General features: G+C 47.8%; 1 protein-coding gene across 2 annotated transcripts in view; it reads left to right on the top strand.

Moving 5' to 3' along the window:
- Positions 1 to 420: 420 nt before the first annotated feature.
- The window catches only part of MFHAS1 (multifunctional ROCO family signaling regulator 1), a gene marked incomplete at its 5' end in the record, with an annotated part of 75768 nt that continues 56204 nt past the window's right edge, over positions 421 to 19984 (top strand). For both annotated transcript variants that reach the window (XR_013995491.1, XM_081082587.1), the window contains one exon: positions 421 to 3418. Coding sequence is in view for 1 of the 2 variants with exons in the window: in XM_081082587.1 (XP_080938713.1) it covers positions 421 to 3418 (2998 nt within the window). The remainder of the gene's footprint in view (positions 3419 to 19984) is intronic.

Below are 19984 nucleotides of genomic sequence, written 5' to 3'. Positions count from 1 at the left end.
TCCTCCAGGAGCTCGCGGAGGCGACGGCGCTGCGGGCCGCGGGGCCGCGGCTGCGAGGGTAGCGGAGCCGGAGCGGGCACGGAGGCGCCGCGCGGCGGGCGGAGCGGAGGAGGAGCAGCAGGCATCCTCCGCGGCGCGCCCATGGCCCCGGAGGTAGGAGAATGCGAGCGGCACTCCCCGCCGGCCGCCGCCTCCCCCCGCGCCGCCGGCTCGGCGCCCCCCGGAGCTGCTCGCGTCGCCGCCGCCCCCCAGCTGCGGGCGCCCGGCCGCTGGCTGCGCTAGGACCCGCCGCCGGTCGCCGAGGGCGGGTGGGGAGAGAGGAGCGGGAGCGACCGGGAGCCTGGCGCCCGCCCGGGCGCAGCGCGGCATGGAGCTGTGAGCTCCCGCGCCCGCGCGAGGGTGTCGGCCCGGGGCCCCGCCATGGCTGGGAAGGACAGTGGGAACCTGAAGACGGTGAGGCTGTGGCGGGACGCCGCCCTGCGCGCCAGGAAGCTGCGGAGCAACCTGCGCCAGCTCACCCTCAGCGCGGCCGGGGGCTGCCCGGGGGTCGGGGCCGACCAGATCGACTCCCCCGACGCCCCCCAGCTCGTGCTACCGGCCAACATCGGGGACATTGAGGTGCTGAACCTGGGGAACAACTGCCTGGAGGAGGTGCCCGAGGGGCTGGGGTCGGCGCTGGGCAGCCTGCGCGTCCTGGTCCTGCGGAGGAACCGCTTTGCCCGGCTGCCCCCGGCGGTGGCCGAGTTGGGCCACCACCTCACCGAGCTGGACATGAGCCACAACCGACTGACGGCTCTGGGCGCGGAGGTGGTGAGCGCTCTGCACGAGCTGCGCAAGCTGAACCTCAGCCACAACCAGCTGCCCGCCTTGCCCGCCCAGCTGGGCTCGCTGGCCCACCTGGAGGAGCTGGATGTCAGCTTTAACCGCCTGGCGCACCTGCCCGACTCCCTCTCCTGCCTCTGCCGCCTGCGCACCCTCGATGTGGACCACAATCAGCTCACTGCTTTTCCTGGGCAGCTGCTGCAGCTGGCTGCCCTGGAGGAGCTGGACGTGTCCAGTAACCGGCTCCGAGGCCTACCTGAGGGTATCAGTGCCCTGCGTGCCCTTAAAATCCTCTGGCTGAGTGGGGCCGAGCTTGGCACCCTGCCTGAGGGCTTCTGTGAGCTGGCCAGCCTGGAGAGCCTCATGCTAGACAACAACAGGCTGCAGGCTCTGCCCGCCCAGTTCAGCCATCTGCAGAGACTCAAAATGCTCAACCTCTCCTCTAACCTCTTTGAGGAGTTCCCTGCTGCGCTGCTGCCCCTGGCTGGCCTGGAGGAGCTCTACCTTAGTCGCAACCAGCTCACCTCAGTGCCATCCCTGATCTCAGGCCTGGGCCGGCTCCTCACCCTGTGGCTGGACAACAACCGGATCCGCTACCTGCCGGACTCCATTGTGGAGCTGACGGGCTTGGAGGAGCTCGTGCTGCAGGGCAACCAGATCGCTGTGCTGCCGGACAACTTTGGCCAGCTCTCCCGGGTGGGCCTGTGGAAGATCAAGGACAACCCACTGATCCAGCCCCCCTACGAGGTCTGTATGAAGGGGATCCCCTACATCGCAGCCTACCAGAAGGAGCTGGCCCACTCCCAGCCGGCAGTTCAGCCCCGCCTCAAGCTGCTCCTGATGGGCCATAAGGCTGCCGGGAAGACCTTGCTCCGGCACTGCCTCACTGAGGACAGAGTGGAGGCAAGTGAAGGAGGAGGGGACAAGGAGAAGGGCTACTCACCTCCACCGCCGCCCGCGAGCAAGGGCATCGAGGTGACCAGTTGGACAGCCGACGCTTCCCGGGGCCTGCGGTTCATTGTGTATGACTTAGCCGGAGATGAAAGCTACGAGGTGATCCAGCCCTTCTTCCTCTCCCCAGGGGCCCTTTATGTGCTGGTGGTGAACTTGGCCACCTACGAGCCACGGCGATTTCCTACCACCGTGGGCTCCTTCTTGCATCGGGTGGGGGCCCGCGTGCCTCACGCGGTGGTGTGCATTGTGGGCACGCACGCAGACCTGTGTGGGGAGCGGGAGCTGGAGGAAAAGTGTCTGGACATCCACCGCCAGATCGCCCTGCAGGAGAAGCGCGATGCTGAGGGGCTGAGCCGCCTGGCCCAGGTGGTGGACGAGGCGCTGGCCCGTGACTTCGAGCTGCGCTCAGCCAGCCCCCATGCCGCGTACTATGGTGTGTCAGACAAGAACCTTCGGCGGCGCAAGGCCCACTTCCAGTACCTGCTCAACCACCGGCTGCAGATCCTCTCCCCGGTGCTGCCTGTGAGCTGCAGGGACCCCCGCCAGTTACAGCGCCTTCGGGACAAGCTGCTCTCGGTAGCTGAGCACCGGGAAATCTTCCCCAACTTACACAGAGTCCTGCCCCGGTCCTGGCAGGTGCTGGAGGAACTGCATTTCCAGCCCCCTCAGGCACAGCGGCTCTGGCTGAGCTGGTGGGACTCGGCACGCCTGGGCCTGCAGGCAGGTCTGACCGAGGACCGGCTGCAGAGCGCCCTGTCCTACCTGCACGAGAGCGGCAAACTGCTCTACTTTGAGGACAGCCCAGCCCTCAAGGAACACGTCTTCCACAACCTCACCCGCCTCATTGACATCCTCAATGTCTTTTTCCAGAGGGATCCTTCCTTGTTGCTGCATAAGCTGCTCCTAGGGACCAACGGAGAGGGCGAGGGAGACGGGGAAAGCTCCCTCGTAATGGCACTGCCACCGCCCAGCCAGGACCTGCTCCGGGCCACCCAGCTCCATCATTACGTGGAGGGCTTTCTGCTTCACGGGCTCTTGCCGGCCCATGTCATTCGGTTGCTGCTTAAGCCTCACGTCCAGGCCCAGCAGGATTTGCAACTGCTGCTGGAGCTGCTGGAGAAGATGGGACTCTGCTACTGCCTCAATAAACCCAAGGGCAAGCCTCTGAATGGGTCCACGGCCTGGTACAAGTTCCCCTGCTACGTGCAGAACGAGGTGCCCCATGCAGAGGCCTGGATTAACGGGACCAACCTGGCCGGGCAGTCTTTTGTGGCTGAGCAGTTGCAGATTGAATATAGTTTTCCCTTTACCTTCCCACCTGGGTTGTTTGCACGCTACAGCGTCCAGATCAACAGCCACGTGGTGCAGAGGTCCGACGGGAAACTTCAGATCTTTGCATATCGAGGGAAAGTTCCTGTGGTGGTGAGCTACAGACCCGCCAAGGGGGTCCTGCAGCCAGATACTCTCTCCATCGCCAGCCATGCATCATTACCAAACATATGGACGGCGTGGCAAGCCATAACCCCCTTGGTGGAAGAACTGAATGTGCTACTTCAGGAATGGCCTGGACTGCACTACACCGTGCACATTCTCTGTTCTAAGTGCCTTAAGAGAGGGTCGCCCAATCCACACGCTTTCCCGGGTAAGTGGAGAGAGGGATGTGCGTCTTCTGTGCTGTGTTTTGGAATGCATTTCTTTAGAAGATTTTTGTTTCTCCTTTGTAAGATGTTTAACCTCACAGGCTTCCCAGGAAAGCTTCTCAAGGTGAATACAAGGGGGTTTGGGGACAAGCAAAAGGCAGTGAGTACATGAGCAGTCTGACATACAGTCCCCAGTCTCGTACTCTCGTACAAGAGAGATTCAGACGTCCCAAGTGGGTTCTAGTCAAAACATGTGGGTCTCCCTTATTCCCCTCTTCCCAATTGAGCCCGCTTTTCATGGGAGGAAATGTCAGGTAGCTGAACGGAAGATGGGGTCTGAGGTTAGTCTCTTGCTGAGCCTGGGCTTTAATGCTTATTAGACACACCCGGAGGGTTTGAGATGCTCCGAGTTTGACATGTCATTGCCATTTTTATTTATTTATTTTTGTTTAAATTTAGAGGGTGCCGTCATAAAGTAAAAAGTCTAGCTCACTTTTCTTAAGAAATTCCAGAGAAGAATGTTTTGTAATCGGGTTTGGATTAGTGAAGACAGTGATACTGATATTCATGATGAATTAGTGAAAACAAAACTTTCAGTCTGTAATGCATGACTAACTCCTGGGATCACAGTTTTACTCACCACACTCGTGGGCAGGAACCGCAGCCTGCTGAGCTCTCTCGGGACTTTCCTCGGGTGCTTCCTGGCAATTTGGTGCTTTACAGATGTTTTAAGGTGTTTTTTTGGTTTGTTTGTTTTTTTGTAAGTGTTAGAGAGTGGAGCTTTTTGGAAGTACTTTGTAAGAGATAGAAGAGACAAAATATTGCCAGTAATTTTTTTCTCTTCTGGGAAATGTTTCCTTCCTTCCTTCCTTCCTTCCTTCCTTCCTTCCTTCCACCTACTTACCTACCTACCTACCTAACTACCTACCTACCTACCTGAACCATTGTAATGAATGGGAGAACCCAGGACAAGTTGTCTGGGACTTCTGATTCTGCTTAATTGGCATCCTGAGTGTTCAGTTTGGACTCTGTCCATTTCCCACATGTGAAGGCATTCTTTGGAGCAATTCTTTAAACATCTCAGATATTTGTGGAGCACAGGCTTGGCTAACAACATTCCAAGTGTCCTGAGGACAAACCTAAGGATAGAATCATTGCCAGTTTCTCCCCTCGGCCCCCCACCCCCAGAGCACATTGAGGGGTGATGAAATAGAAGACTGTACCACTGTGATCTTTGTCCTGGCTGATGCAGCTCGTCATAGTGTTGGGAAGGAACCAGACACCAATATTTCCGAAGGTAACATCTTCCCCTCGCCCTAGATCTAGGCTGAGTTTAATTCTTCAACTTGAAAAAAAGCCATCGTATTCAGTTACCTGTCAACTGAGCTGTCCATTCTGTATGATTATCTGGTGTCTTCTCACAGTCTGAGACTTGGTAGATGATGCTTCAGTTCGTTTTATATTTGCCATTGTGTTTTCTTCCCGAAAGCAGATACTTCTCTATTGTCTAACTAAATTGAATGAAGTGGTTGAGAGTTACATATTCACAGAGTAGCTGATTGAAGGAGCTAACTAAAGCCAATTCTTAATCCAGATGGAACATTCATACAACTGAGGTTATTAGCAACAAAGGGAAAGGCATAGGTTATTATTGAACAAGTAAAGATCTGTGCAGAGGAATTCCAAGAACTTTGAGGAGTAAACAATGAGGCTGGAATTTTTATCTCCTAACCTCAGCTGTTTATTTTTGGTCATAGTCAAAAATTCCACAAACAGGTCCATTCTCGTTATCATTTTGCCTATTTGCCAGTTAAAGGAGGCACACCTGGTTTGTCATTCAGGCTCTAAGGAAGAGATGATTTTTTCTCAACAAAGAAATGGTTGAAAATTGTAAATTATATATTGAATAGGAATAAATTACCAGGTGTTTTGATAATATAGACTGTCTATTTCTATTTTATTTATGGGCAGAGAAATAAATTATCTTTTTGTTTTGTTTAGGATTCTATTCTAAAAGTAGCAGAGGGCACAAAAGCTGTAGAAAAAGGTGATATAGTACATTCATTACAATAAGACAAGGAAAAAATACATTTTCCTCTTTCATATTTTCCTGTGATAGCCATCATCTGCTAGTATTTGCCACATTTCCAAAAGATTTGGGAATGCCTTAGCCGGTTGCTGAGTGGTTAGAGTGTCAGTCCACAGTCTGAAGGGTTGTGGGTTCGATTCTGGTCAAGGGCAGATACCTCGATTGCAGGATTGATTCCCTGGTCGGGGCACATGAGGGTTGTGTTTCTCTCACATCCATGTTTATCTCTCTCTGTCTCTCCCTCTCCCTTCCATTCTCTCTAGAAATCAGTGGAAAAAATATCCTCAGGTGAGGATTAAGAAAAAAAAAGATTTGGGAAGAGCTAAAGTAATAAATTAGAAGGTGATGTAGGAACAGAATTATAATGTTGAGTGTTCAATTGGTTAGGGCAGTGGTCGGCAAACTCATTAGTCAACAGAGCCAAATATCAACAGTACAACGATTGAAATTTCTTTTGAGAGCCAAATTTTTTAAACTTAAACTATATAGGTAGGTACATTGTTATTAACTTAATTAGGGTACTCCTAAACTGGCCTTTGCTAAAAACATCCTCAATCTGATTGAGGTACATTCACTGAGGTCGACCCCTTCCAACTCTCCCATCCACACTCATCTTGTATACTTGTTTCGTATATCTCCTTTCCGAAAACCTGACTGCTGCGCATGGGCCACGAAGTTTCAATCGCATTGTACCTGTGCGCCTGCACGTGCTATTTTGTGGAAGAGCCACACTGAAGGGTCCAAAGATCCGCAGTTTGCCGTCCACTGGGTTAGGGCATACATTTAAAATATGTTTATCCAGTCCCTAGATTATTAAAATATATTTTACCTTGGCAGAAACCTTTGACTCTATTGGTAGCTTTTTGTCTTTTTAAGAAGTCATTTTGCTTTTAGAAATATTGAAAAAGTTGGTTACTTAGTTTTACATTTTATTTTTTTAAAATATATTTTATTAAGTTTTTACAGAGAGGAAGGGAGAGGGATAGAGAGTTAGAAACATCGATGAGAGAGAAACATCGATCAGCTGCCTCCTGCACACCCCCTACTGGGGATGTGCTTGCAACCAAGGTACATGCCCTTGACCAGAATCGAACCTGGGACCCTTCAGTCTGCAGGCTGACGCTCTATCCACTGAGCCAAGCCGGTTAGAGCTAGTTTTACATTTTATTAGTACCAAGTACCCCTGTAAACTGGTAAATTTTTTTTTATTGATTAAGTTATTACATGTAAACTGGTAATTTTGTTACAATGTAAAAAAAAACACCTAGAATTTGAATTTTTTTTTCAGTTTTGGGACATTGTGAGTAAAAAGCAAATTACTGTCTTCCTTGATTTTATACAGAAGAAATGTAAAGTTGGATTAATAGTTTTAAACATTATTTTATTATAAACTTTTGAACAATAATAGATACAGAGGCAGAGCTGCCTCAAACAGATTGTCAAACTGCAGCGGGAAGGCCGGGGAGGGTTGGGGGACGGGAGGTAGGGGGGGTAAGAGATCAACCAAAGGACTTGTATGCATACATATAAGCATAACCAATGGACATAAGACACTGGGGGATAGGGGAGGCTAGGGGATTGTCTAGGGCGGGGGGAAAAAATGGACACATATGTAATACCCTTTGTATTACTTTAAGCAATAAAAAAAAAAATTAATCCTCAAAAAAAAATAGTTTTAAACATTATTTTGTGAAAAGTCTGTGTTGGCCCTGTCATTGTCAATAGGTCATTAAATCCAGCCTACGCCGTACTAATGTAGTTGGCCTAGGAAAGTACAGTATTTCTCTTTTTTTATTTTGACCAATGAAAGAAATGCCATGTTTTGGAAAACTCAGCTGACTATCTCTTGGTTTTAAAAGTTTTTTTTTTTTTTTTTTTAAAAAAGATCTAATTATGTGGCCAGAGAGATTACTGATTTATCTCACTTAAGATAAATGGGTTGAGTGACAGGAAAGTTGAATGAGGCCAGTAATGAGCCTAAACGTCAGGTGTGGGAACCTTCCCCTGCTTTCTGCAGGCTCTGGCCGGACTGCCAGCTTCCAACAGCCAGGCTCCCCTCCCCCTTACTTGTCTGGGTGTTCTGGAGTAAGTTTCCTCTTGTGCGATATTTATTTGTTCTGTTCTTTTTTTAAAACATTTTTTTTTTTTTTATTTCAGAGAGGAAGGGAAAGGGAGAGAGAGAGAAACATCAATGATGAGGAAGAATCATTCACTGGCTGCCTCCTGCACTCCCCCCGCTAGTGACCAAGCCCACAACCCAGGCATGTGCCCTGACCAGGAGTCGAACTGTTTGACCTCCTGGTTCATAGGTCGATGCTCAACCACTGAGCCACGCTGGCCGGGCATCTTCTGTTCTTTTCTACCAATATGGCAGAAAAGCTGAACACTCCTGAGGTTGGGTATGTGGATTATTGAGGCCAGGACATAGGCCTACAGCAAGATTCTAGTGCTTTGCTATTCCATGTAAGCCGTTGAATGAATGCTGTGTGTTTTTAAATTGAAAGAGTGCATCTTAATGAGTCGAACTTGGGTTCAGTGTAGTTTGTCACTGAACATCCTACTCTCCAGATTATTAAAGGCTATTTTTAAGGATAATTGGGAGCAACCCAAAGCAGGTAGAGCATTGGCACATGGTCTTTAGATTTGGTTTCTTTCATTCGCTAGTTAACTCGATGCCTTTGCACATCTCTGGTCAAGTCCCTTTTGCCTGAGTTCAAGTTCTCGCCCGCTGTGTAGCTCTCCGAGGCACTCGGGCATTTTGCCCTGCTCTGCTGGTGTCTGTGTATGTGCCCTGATTGCTCTTTGATGAGGTTGTACCCTTCTCTGAGCAGGAGACACGCCTGGGGCTTTGTGGCTTCTGTGAGCCTGTCAAATGTTGGCTGAATGACTCTTTGGTGGTTTGTGAGAAATGTCTTTTTTTTTTTTTTTGGACATTCACATGTTCTGTCAAACTCCTAGGTGGTACTGTAGTGATCATCTTGCTTCGTCCCCTGTCCCAGCTCCCTCCCCCTGTGCCCCAGATGCCCCAAGTGTTCCCATTGTCGCTGCATTGCTGGTCTTTCCCTTGAATAGGCCCTTCATTTTGACCACTGAACCAGAGCAAAGTTCTTTCCTTGTTATATCTCCGTTTGAGAGTTACTGGAATTTGAGCTGACCTAGTTGTTTGGATTGAATTAGTCACTGTTTTTAATTTCACAAAGGTTATTAAATATCTTTGGAGTTTAGCTTTATTAATATTGATGCTTCTTGGCTTTTATTTTTGTGAAGTGTCCTCTTTGAACTCTCCTGGGCTTTGTTTCATATAAAAATTAAAACCTTAATCATGCAGTGGGAGAAACAAATACTGTGCCTGATAGAATTCAAAGGCTGGGAAGGCCTTCAGGAGTAAATCGCATCTCGTGGTGGCCGTCCCTTTAAATCGCAAGCCCATCCCTGCCCAGGCAGCGTAGATTTCCTAGAGAAAGTATGTTTTCTTTGTTAACAGAGCTTTTGTACCCTACTCTGCCACCTGCTAGTCTTAACTCCCAGTAAGCCTCATGTAACACCTAGTTCTTACTCATTTACTTCATTTTAACGCCTAAAACATTTCCAGTGTACCTCACAAGGTTGTGTTGGGGATTAGGTGAGAGAATGTGTTGAGAAAATGGTTATTCTCCTTGTGTTTGTAAGGAAGTGAGGGGCTTCTGCGCCATGGTATGGGTGCGGGTGGGGCTGATAGTGGAGCGAACATTTTTATATTTTTGGTCGCTGTCTCCATCCACCCATGAACTCCCTTCTCGTCATAGGAGCCTGTTAGGATTAAGGACCTGATCCCTCCATTAGGGCCCAATTTACCTATTTATTTCTGATTTTAGAGAGAGGAAGGGGAGAGAGAGAGAAAGATATCTATGTCAGAAACATCCAGGGGTTGCCTCCCGCACGTGCCCCAACCAGGGGTTGAGCCCATGACCTGGGTATGTGCGTGGACCGGGAATCGAAGCCACGGTGCTCTGGTGTACGGGGCGATGCTCTAACCACCTGAGCAGCACTGGCAAGACTCCCCCCCCTCCCCCCGTTTTTTTTTTTTTTTTTAATACCAGGAGGCAGGTGCCGCCCTCTTTTCTTGCCCTCTCTTGTCTCTGCAGCCTCTGCACTCCTGTGCGCTGGGTGGAGTGGAGAGCTGAGCTGCTGGGTGTTCTAGGCTCTGTGGAAGGCAGACCCGGTGGTCTGCTTGGGGGCAGGCCCGGCCAGGTCTGTGCTCCCTGGTTCAGCTGCTCTGATTGCAAAACCAGCTGCCGGTGGCGGTCAGGTTTCCCTTCCTTTGGGGGCTGCTTTCCTTCCCTTCATTGGGGGTGAGGAGGCCCCTTTTGGCCTGCCTTCCCCAGTCCTGCTTTTGCATTAATGAAGCTGACCCTCTGAGCCCCACTTGGCTCCTCATGTCTGGGCAGCCTATAGAACCCAGAATGATTGACAGGCATCCCAGACAGCCACGGAACACGCATGATGACATGTCTTTGTTGAACCACGAAGACTCTCTCCCTTGTAAGTGTGGCAGTTCTCCCGTACGGTTACATACTCTCTTCTCTGAGACCCGATGTTTCCTGTGCTGGCAGGTCACACTCCCTAGACCAGTGGTTCTCAACCTTCCTAATGCCGCGACCCTTTAATTCAGTTCCTCATGTTGTGGTGACCCCCAACCATAAAATTATTTTCGTTGCTACTTCATAACTGTAATTTTGCTACTGTTATGAATCGTAATGTAAATATCTGATATGCAGGATGTATTTTCATCATTACAAATTGAACATAATTAAAGCAGTGATTAATCACAAAAACAATATGTAATTATGTATGTGTTTTCTGCTGGTCTTAGGCGACCCCTCTGAAAAGGTCGTTCGACCCCCAAAGGGGTCCCGACCCACAGGTTGAGAACTGCTGCCCTAGACAGTGCCTGGTGCAGGGCTGAGCAGGTGGGAAGGGGCTCAAAGCGGATTGGTTATTTTTAAAGAACTCAAGAAATTCTGCTGTTTCTTAATCGATTCTTTGGCAAAGTGCTTTTTTTTAGGTGGTTTATGGGCTTTGTCTTAAAGTGTGCACTTTAAGGTAAGCATATAATTTTCCCACGTGACTTTTCTGGTACATATATTCCTGTCCTCTGTATCCAACTCCTAATTCTTTCAGGAAAGATGTGGTGGGGGAAAGAGTGGGCAAGGAGCAGCTATCAGGATGCAAAGCGAATGAAGGAAAGAGAAAATGTTTTCAAGCATTCAGTGCCCAAAATACAGAAAGCCTTCTACCACCTGACCTTGCCTTCTACCACCTGACCTTGCCTTCTATCACCTGACCTGCCTTCTATCACCTGACCTGCCTTCTATCGCCTGACCTGCCTTCTACCACCTGACCTTGCCTTCTACCACCTGACCTTGCCTTCTACCACCTGACCTTGCCTTCTACCACCTGACCTTGCCTTCTATCACCTGACCTGCCTTCTACCACCTGACCTGCCTTCTACCACCTGACCTGCCTTCTACCACCTGACCTGCCTTCTACCACCTGACCTTGCCTTCTACCACCTGACCTTGCCTTCTACCGCCTGACCTTGCCTTCTCTTTCTTTAGACAGTGAGCACTCCCCTCCCCCAAGCCTGCTGTTCCGTAGTCTTTCCAGCTAACCCGCCCCACCCCTGACCTTGGCCTCTCAAAGAGGGAAGCTGTAGAGGGAGAGGAGGGTGGCGCGGGCAGGAGTTCCTCATGGTGGGTGCCGGCTGTTTTCTCCTCTCCCACGTGCCATTGCTTGCGAAGCTCCGGACAGAGTCAAGGTTGCTGGTTTGAGCTCATGGAAGCCCCTGGAAAAGTTGCCGCCTGTAATGAGTGCAGAGATGGTTCTATATGTGCTGTTTATGATGGATAATGACTCCCAGACACCATGGCCAGCAGGGCCGACTTACGTGCAGAGGGAGAAGGGAACATTTGTAGTTGTTTTCTATTTTTGGCACTGAGTGCTTGAAAACATTTTTTCATTTTCCTTCCTCAACATAGTCTCTTCGCTGAAAATACGGATTGTTACTTAGAGAGTAAATTAGTAAAAGAAACAAAACAAAAATCAAATGTTTATCTTTAGCGGTAGGTTTACAGAAGGCAAAGACTGCAGAAGCAGAGAGAATGTTGGCGGGGGTGGGGGGGGGCGGAGGGAGGGAACTGGAGGAGGACAGAGGTCCCGGGGTCCTGGTGGGGGCCGGCGGTGGATTCCCATGGGTGCTGTGAGCCTGGAGGCTGTGTCATGGGCCTCAGGAAGGAACTCCACGCTCTAGACTGGCAGCCCCAGGCACCCAGGCTGTTCCAGCTGCTTCCTCTGCTTTTGCAAATCTGTGCAAAGGGCACTTGCGAGAAGGGCAAGGAGGAAAGGAGAACTGGAGCTGTGTCAAGACTGCTCTTCGGTTGTGTGTGCCTTTCGGTTCTGGGCAGAGTGGCTTACTGAGTCCAAGCTGCTGCTCCTTCCTGCTCTTCCTCCTCCTCTTATGGAAATCCACATCACATCCGAGTAACCATTTGTAAGGAAGCAGTTCCGTGGCATTTAGTGCGTTCAGTGTTGTACAGCCACACCTTTAAGTCAAGTGCTTCTGGAGGCTAGGAGCAGATTCAGTTGCTGGCTTCCTGCCTAGGGGGAGTTGACTGGGAATTCTTTTGCACAGTTTTGAGACACTAAGGCATGGCGGAAGGAGGAAGGGCTTTTTAGGCCAGGCCTTGAGATGCCACGCTGTTGAACACCTTTTAACCTGGCTGCGACCGACATCCTCTTACTCAATGTTGATGAGAGGACAGAAGTCTGTCTGGCGTCCTGAGTTAATGGGGGCCTGGCACATAAGAGCACAGAGAAGAACACACTTGAGTACTGTGCACTTCCTATCATCTGTGTGTGCTTTTTTACACCTAAAATTTTTTAAAATGTATTTTATTGATTTTTTTACAGAGAGGAAGGAGAGGGATAGAGAGTTAGAAACATCCATGAGAGAGAAACATCGATCAGCTGCCTCCTGCACACCTCCTACTGGGGATGTGCCCACAACCAAGGTACATGCCCTTGACCAGAATCGAACCTGGGACCCTTCAGTCCGCAGGCTGACGCTCTATCCACTGAGCCAAACCAGTTAGGGCTGCACTTAATTTTTAAAAAAATGTGTTTATTGATTTCAGAGAGAACATGAGAGGGAGAGAGAGTTAGAAATATCAATGATGAGAGAGAATCACTGATAGGCTGCCTCCTCCATGCACCCTGTGGGGATCGAGCCAGCCACCCAGGCATGTGCCCTTGACTAGGACCCTTCAGTCCACAGACCGACGCTCTTATCCATTGAGCCAAGCCAGCTAGGGCTTTTGTGAGTTTCTTTGAGCCAAACTGTCGACAATTGTCACGAAGCAGAATCTCAATGGATTGGGATAATGCTCCCGAAAATGGCATTTTTAAAAAAATCTATTTTTGTACATTACAATCAAAGGAGGAGATGTAGGTGGGTTACATGAAATCCACTGGTGATAGATTAGAGAGGTGGGAGAAAGCAAAGTGGGAAACCTCTGGGATTGGATAAAAAATAAAATGATAGACACTTCTTTTATTTAGGTGGGTACAGGATAGTTAACAGTCAACAATTAACATGGTAACACTAACAATGAAGGAATTTGTGGTATCTGTTGTGGCATTGGTTGTGCCCTGAGGAGTCCAGGGCAAAAAGAGAAGTTACAAGTTACCCTGACATTTCAATGATGTGTTATCGTAGATGCAAAAAGACAACGTGACTACCCACCATAACTGCATCTAGTTAAATTTTAATTTCAGACGTCCTTCGTGGTTACTTTAGGTCTTTGAGTTTGCGAGACCGCCTTGCAGGCCTTCCCTGAGCTTGTTGGGTTAGCATGTGGCCCCTTTTGTCCACAATTACATGGCATTGGCCATGGGGAGCTGATCGGGGACTTTGGTGATGTAATTGTTGTTTGTATATATGGAATCTGACCACACACAGAGAAATTCACTTGCATGTTTGAGTAATTACTGAAAAAACTGGCTTTTGATTTTCTGGGGGGAAAATATGATCCTACTGAGAAAGACTGGCTACAGCTTTGAATTTGCTTGACTTAGGTGAGTAGGTGGAAAGTAATAACCCAGATCATTCTTTTCCATTGATTTTCAGTTCGGATCATTTGTTTGCAAGAAATCTCAGGCAGATCTCAAAATAGGCAGGATCCTGAGATAGGAAAATGCATGGTATCTGAAGATTCCTAAAAACTTCCAAAATGAATCAGCTTTTTGGGGCGATGGGGCGGGGGGGGGGATGCCCCCTCTTTCAGAAGGCTTTACATTTCTCAGAGTTATTTATGGATTTGCTTTTGTATCGAGAGGGATTGAAGTCATCCGTGATTTCTGAACACCAAAGACTGCATGTGCACTGACTCCAAAGGCAGTATAAATTAAATTGGATCCTGTCATCAGGAAAATATATGGCTGCTACTTATAGATTTCTTTGATGAAGGACGCGTTGTTGAGATGGTTTTTCATTCTTAGCATATTAAATGTTGAGAGAATTAAAGAGTTAATTTTTCTTAGATCCTCCCCACTGCTAAAACGATGCATATAAATGAGATGCATATAAATGAATGTAGTATTAGAACATTGTTATGGTACTAGTGAATTTGGGTTAGTAGAACAAGCCTCCTTTCCTGCCTTTCTGTTTTTGAAAAGGGGGATTTAAAAAGAAAAAAAATAGAGGAGGAAGAGATAATCGGAAAAATGATATTTCTCCTAGGTACTGTTTGACTTATCACCTTTATTATAGTTTCAATAAGATTCTTATTTTTCACGCCATGGAGTTATTATTGTATTAATTATCACATCTGTCTAAGAGTGGAGGGTTGGGGGAAAATAAGAGAGTTGGTGACTGTTGAGTTCTCATCATGTTCTAGACCAGCCGTGGGCAAACTATGGCCCGCGGGCCAGATCCGGCCAGTTTGAAATGAATAAAACTATTGAAAAAAAAGACCGTACCCTTTTATGTAGTGATGTTTACTTTGAATTTATATTAGTTCACACAAACACTCCATCCATGCTTTTGTTCCGGCCCTCCGGTCCAGTTTAAGAACCTATTGTGGCCCTCGAGTCAAAAAGTTTGCCCACCCCTGTCTAGACACAGCTAAGTGCTTCTTATGGGCGATCTCATTTAATCCTCCCAGCAACCCTAGGAGCTAGGATTATCATTGTCCTCATTTTCAGGTGGAGAAATTGAGGGTTAAAAAGTGAAGTCCCCAGAGTTGGAGTGCCCTGGGACTTTTGCCCAGACCTCTGCTCCTACCCACTGCCCTGCCCTGGGGTTGGGTTGCCCACTGCTTCCCAACATACACAAGCTCACCTCCTTCCCGCCTTTTTCCTAGATGTCCATTCTGTATCACTCAGTGCTGGGCACCGTGGTCCCTGCTGGGCATACAGGTCTGGTGATGGGTGGGAACTGCCCATGTGGAGTTCCGGGGAGGCCATAGTCAGGTGCAGGGGAGCAGGGGGTCTCAGAGGGGCTTCTGAAAGGGCTGCCCAGCAGCTGAGTGTTGCAGGGTGATTTCCAGTTAACCACATGGAGAAGAGGGGAAGGGTAATTCAAATTAGAATGGCATTTAAAAAGGCAGGCAGTTCAGCATGCTCTGCCTGGGAGTGGGCGTGTGTCCGTAAAAGCATTTCGGCATTTAGCAATTGTAACAAGGAAGGGGCTTCTTTATTTAAGGTGCATTTGTGGACTGGTAAAAGGATGCCAGTGACCACTGGCGGCCCATAAGCTAGAGTTTCGAAAGCATTGTCCTAGCCCAGCCGTGGGCAAACTACGGCCCGCGGGCCAGATCCGGCCCGTTTGAAATGAATAAAACTAAAAAAAAAAAAAAAAGACCGTACCCTTTTATGTAATGATGTTTACCTTGAATTTATATTAGTTCACACAAACACTCCATCCATGCTTTTGGTCTGGCCCTCCGGTCGAGTTTAAGAACCCATTGTGGCCCTCGAGTCAAAAAGTGTGCCCACCCCTGTCCTAGCCTGTGCTTTTCCATCGGGCAGGCCTCTGTTGAGACCATGGAAGCGATTGGCAGCTGGGAGAACGTAAAGGTAGTGTCAAATGATTTGTTCAGACTCACGTTCTAGTTATTGTTGGGCTGACAACACACCTGTCCTCTAGGCCCATGTCTAAGGGTGCCGCTGGAGACTTCCTCCTCCGAGCCCGGGAGAAAAGGAGTGTTGGTTATCCTCACAGCCAGGTGGCTGCATGCCTCTGTGACCCCTGGGAATGCATCCGAAAACATTGATTTTTCCTTCCTCTGAACCTCAGCCATAACTGATCCTGGGATAAAGGCGAATTTGGCTAGAAGACAGTTAGCACTTTATTGTGGACTAAGATTCACTGACTTTACCCTCTGTTATTTTTATGATACCACAGACTGCCTAGAATTACTGGTTTTTATTAATTTTGCACTAGTGGAGCGCCATGTTTTATGCATTTCATTAGGTTGCAACACTACCTACCACCACAAGAGAGTGTTTTTCTTACATCTTTCATCATATCAACATTGGAGTTTGTCTTCCTTTGTCCCTCAATTTATCAAAATTCTACTTAAGTTACATTGTAATTGAAATCCTAGGAAGTGCAAGATAACTTTACATTTTTACTTTATATTTTGTTTGTCTTTATATTTTGGGTTGAAACATTTGGAATTTTGTGTTGCAGTTTAAAATGGAAGCATTATTAAAAAAAATAAAAGAGAAGCATTATCACCGAGTGGTTAGTTGCAAGGGCTCTTGAGGGAGAATGCTGGGTTCACAAGTCACCACTTGTTAGCTGTGTGACTTTGGGCATCCTAATATTCTCTACTCATGTGGTGTCCTGAAGATTACGTTAATCCATGTAAGATGCTCAAACAGTGTTTGACACATGGCAAGAGCTCAAGAGGTGTTAGAGGCTGCTGTCCCTACAATTATTCCAAAAGCCCAGGTTTATACGTCCATAGGGTGGGGCAAAAGTAGGTTTATAGTTGTGAGTTTTTGAAACAGTTTATTCTTGTATTATTATTTACTAGAGGCCCGATGCACAAAAGTTCGTGCAAGAGTAGGCCTTCACCCGGGACCTGGGCTTCCCTCGCAGCCCCGGCTTTGTCCGGAAGGTCGTCTGGTCTAATTAGCATATTATGCTTTTATTATTATGGATTAGTTATTGTATTCTTTTCCATATGAGCAAATGTAAACCTACTTTTGCCCCACCTTGTATTTGGAAATCTGGTATACATAATTTATTGTTTTTTTAACGTAAGCTGTCTCAAATATGGTTTTATGTTATTAGTATCTGTTCAGTAATTATAAATGCTTACAGAATAGTACATCAACAGATTTTTACCTTTGTTCTACCATTTGACATTTAAGTTGTTTCAGGTTTTTGTTGTTATGAGTGATTCTGTGATGAGTGTATCCTATATAATAAAAGGGTAATATGCAAATTGACCCTAACAGCAGAAGCACCAGAATGACCACTGAACCGGCCAGTATGAGGCGTACCGACCACCTCTAGGTCCCTTTCCTGGCCAGCAGGCTCCGATTGCCCCATGGCAAACGGGGAACCGGGGGTGGGTGGCAGGGGACGCGGGTGGCACCAGGCCAAGACCCCCGACCTGCCGGTCGCCCCACACACAGAGGGCGACCAGCGACAGGGGTCGGGCCAGCAAGTGGGTGGGAACGGCCAACCTCTCGGCCCCTCCCCCTCCTCAGGCCAGCAGGCTCCGACCCCCCTCCCCCCTTGAGTGCATGAATTTTGTGTACCAGGTCTCTAGCATATATATAAAAGGCTAAGCTGACTTGTGCATGCACGAAACATATAAAGCTCTTGCTGGCACCACAATCGCACGCTTGTGTTTTGATCTGTCATTGTTGATCTCGAATTTGGTTGACATTTCTGTCATAGAGAAAGGGCGAATAATGATATTAACCCAACCAATATCCTAGGAACTATGCTAACATTGCCAAGGAATTTTTGCTGATTTTACAGCAGTTTAGGAAAAAAATTATGAATCGCAAGTAAATGAAGTTACATATTCAATATCTTCCACAAAATCCTCATCTTCTCAGCAAGAATTGACATATTTAGCAATATCATCATCACTAATAAAAGCAGACTTAGAACTGGACGCTACAGGAGGAGTGCGATAGCGCTCCCGGCACTTTTGGCAAAAGACAGGAGGAGCGTGATTGCGCTCCCTGGCACTCTAGGGGTTAAAATATTTCTTCTAATTAATTTCCTTTCAATGTGCATGAATCCATGCACTGGGACCCTAGTATAGATATAATATACTATATCTATATATCTATCTACACACACACACACACACACACACATATATATGTATATATATCATAATTTACAAATGGATGTACTGCTTAATTAGTCCTATAGTGACAGGCCTTTGATTCTTTCAAGATTCTTTTACAGATTTTAAGCTGAGCAAGCTCTCCACTTTCCAGAATTTTGAGAAACAACCTTATTTCCTTCAGGGTTGATAATCCCTCCTTGTGCTTGGAACACTGTTGCCGTGCAATTAGAAAAAGACAAATGACTGAGTCAAAATGGTGGGACTTAAAAAAGGGCTTTGGAATTATAATAAAGCTTACCTTTGTGATTTAAAAGAAGAGTAATCTTTGTAATTGGCTTTTGTGATGCATATTGGAATACCACTGTTTTCAGCATAATTACTCATTTCACAGCTTAATTCATCCATTATAATGTGATGTAATGTTTAGACACAGCAATAATTACAAATCTTACATGCCTGCAAACAAATGTACTGCTGATTACAACAAGACAGTGGCAGATAGACTAATGTGGTGTTGGGGTGAGAAATTAGTGGAAAAGAATTGATAACGAGCTGTGTTTCACTGACTGCAAACCTTGCTTCTGCCTTTCGGCCCCAGGAAAACCGCCTGAGCCCGTGGGGGCGGCTTTTTCTCCTTCTGCCCTACAGCCAGCCTTCAGAGTCCACACCATTGTGTTTCTAGACTCCAACTTGGGGAGTTCTGCTCAGGAAATGTGCCTTGGGTGGATCCTGGTATCAGTAGAGGTTCAAAATTTAAGAGATCATCCACACCATTTGCTCTTCAGTGAGTATAATGAATGAAGAATGGGTCTAACTCGGTTGCCATGGCTCAGTGGTTCAGCATCGACCTATGAACCAGGAGATCACGGTCAGAGCATATACCTGGGTTCTGGGCTCCGTCCCCTAGTAGGGGGCGTGTAGAAGGCAGCCAATAATTGATTCTCTCCCATCATTGATGTTTCTCTCTCGCTCTTTCTCCCTCTCCTTTCCTCTCTGAAATCAATAAAAATATATTTTAAAAAAAACAAAGAAAGAAAAGGATGGGTCTAACCCAGCCCATAAAATGTGTTTGACTTGCAAAAAAAAAAAGTAAACAATTAAATCCTGTTAGAGTGTGGCTTTTGTGTTTAAAATACGTTATCCAGAGCTAACAGAATCACCCACCAGGTTCTCGGAGAAGGAGAACGACACACAAAGCCTCCATCTCATACTAAGTGTCCAAATCAATGCAGACGGTGAGGAGGAAAGCACGAGCCACATTTTCCGGACGTGCTATTGAGAATTTGTATTCATTCTGGGCTTCTCTTCATTCACCTCGGCCACACTTCCGCACGGCATGGCTGCGGTGCCCTGGATTCAGGAGGCCCGTTGCTTATAAATTGCGTGGGAAAGAACTAAAGAGAGAAATGTGAATTTTCCAGAATGCTGTGATGCCCAGAACAGCCCACTGGGCTGCTGGGAGCCGGGCCGTTTTGTGCCCAGGTTATTGTAACAAAAATGGCACGCACAGCCCCGTAGGCTGCATCCGTCCCCTGCACTGACCCCGCTCGCTCCCAGATGGCTGGCCTGCTTGTGCCCCTCTAGGTTGGGGCAGGTGTTTCCTTTGAGTTTTCTCTTTTATTAAGCCTCTGTGCCTGTGTGTGCCTTTTCTTCTCCCCAAGAAAAACACACACTTGCACACCCTCCGGTCCCTCCCTGTCATGTGCATTCTTTCTGGTTGCGACAGCATTTCCATCTCCTGTTCTTGGTGTGGGCAAAAGGAAAATGCGCTTGTCTTCTGCTTGGTCATTTCAGGAATTGGCATTTGAGACGGTTGGGCCCAGCTTTACTGCAGCCAGACAGAGCTCCTTAGGGCTGTGCTAGCCTCTTGGCCGCTTCTTGAAGACTGTTTCGGCCCTCTGAGCCTTGTCTGTGTGACATGGGGCAGTGAGAGGAGACCCAGCTCGGCCTGTGTGGCTTAGTAGTTGAGCGTCGACCCATGAACCAGGAGGTCAGGGCATATGCCCTGGTAGGGGGCATGCAGGAGGCAGCCCATAGTTGATTCTCTCTCACCACTGATGTTTCTATCTCTCCCTTTCTCTCTCTGAAATCAATAAAAACATACTTAAAAAAAGAGGGAG

This window comes from Myotis nattereri (assembly GCF_964212035.1).
Source record: "Myotis nattereri genome assembly, chromosome: 2".
NCBI classification, from domain to species: Eukaryota; Metazoa; Chordata; class Mammalia; order Chiroptera; family Vespertilionidae; genus Myotis; species Myotis nattereri.
This window is presented reverse-complemented; position numbering and strand designations above follow the sequence as displayed.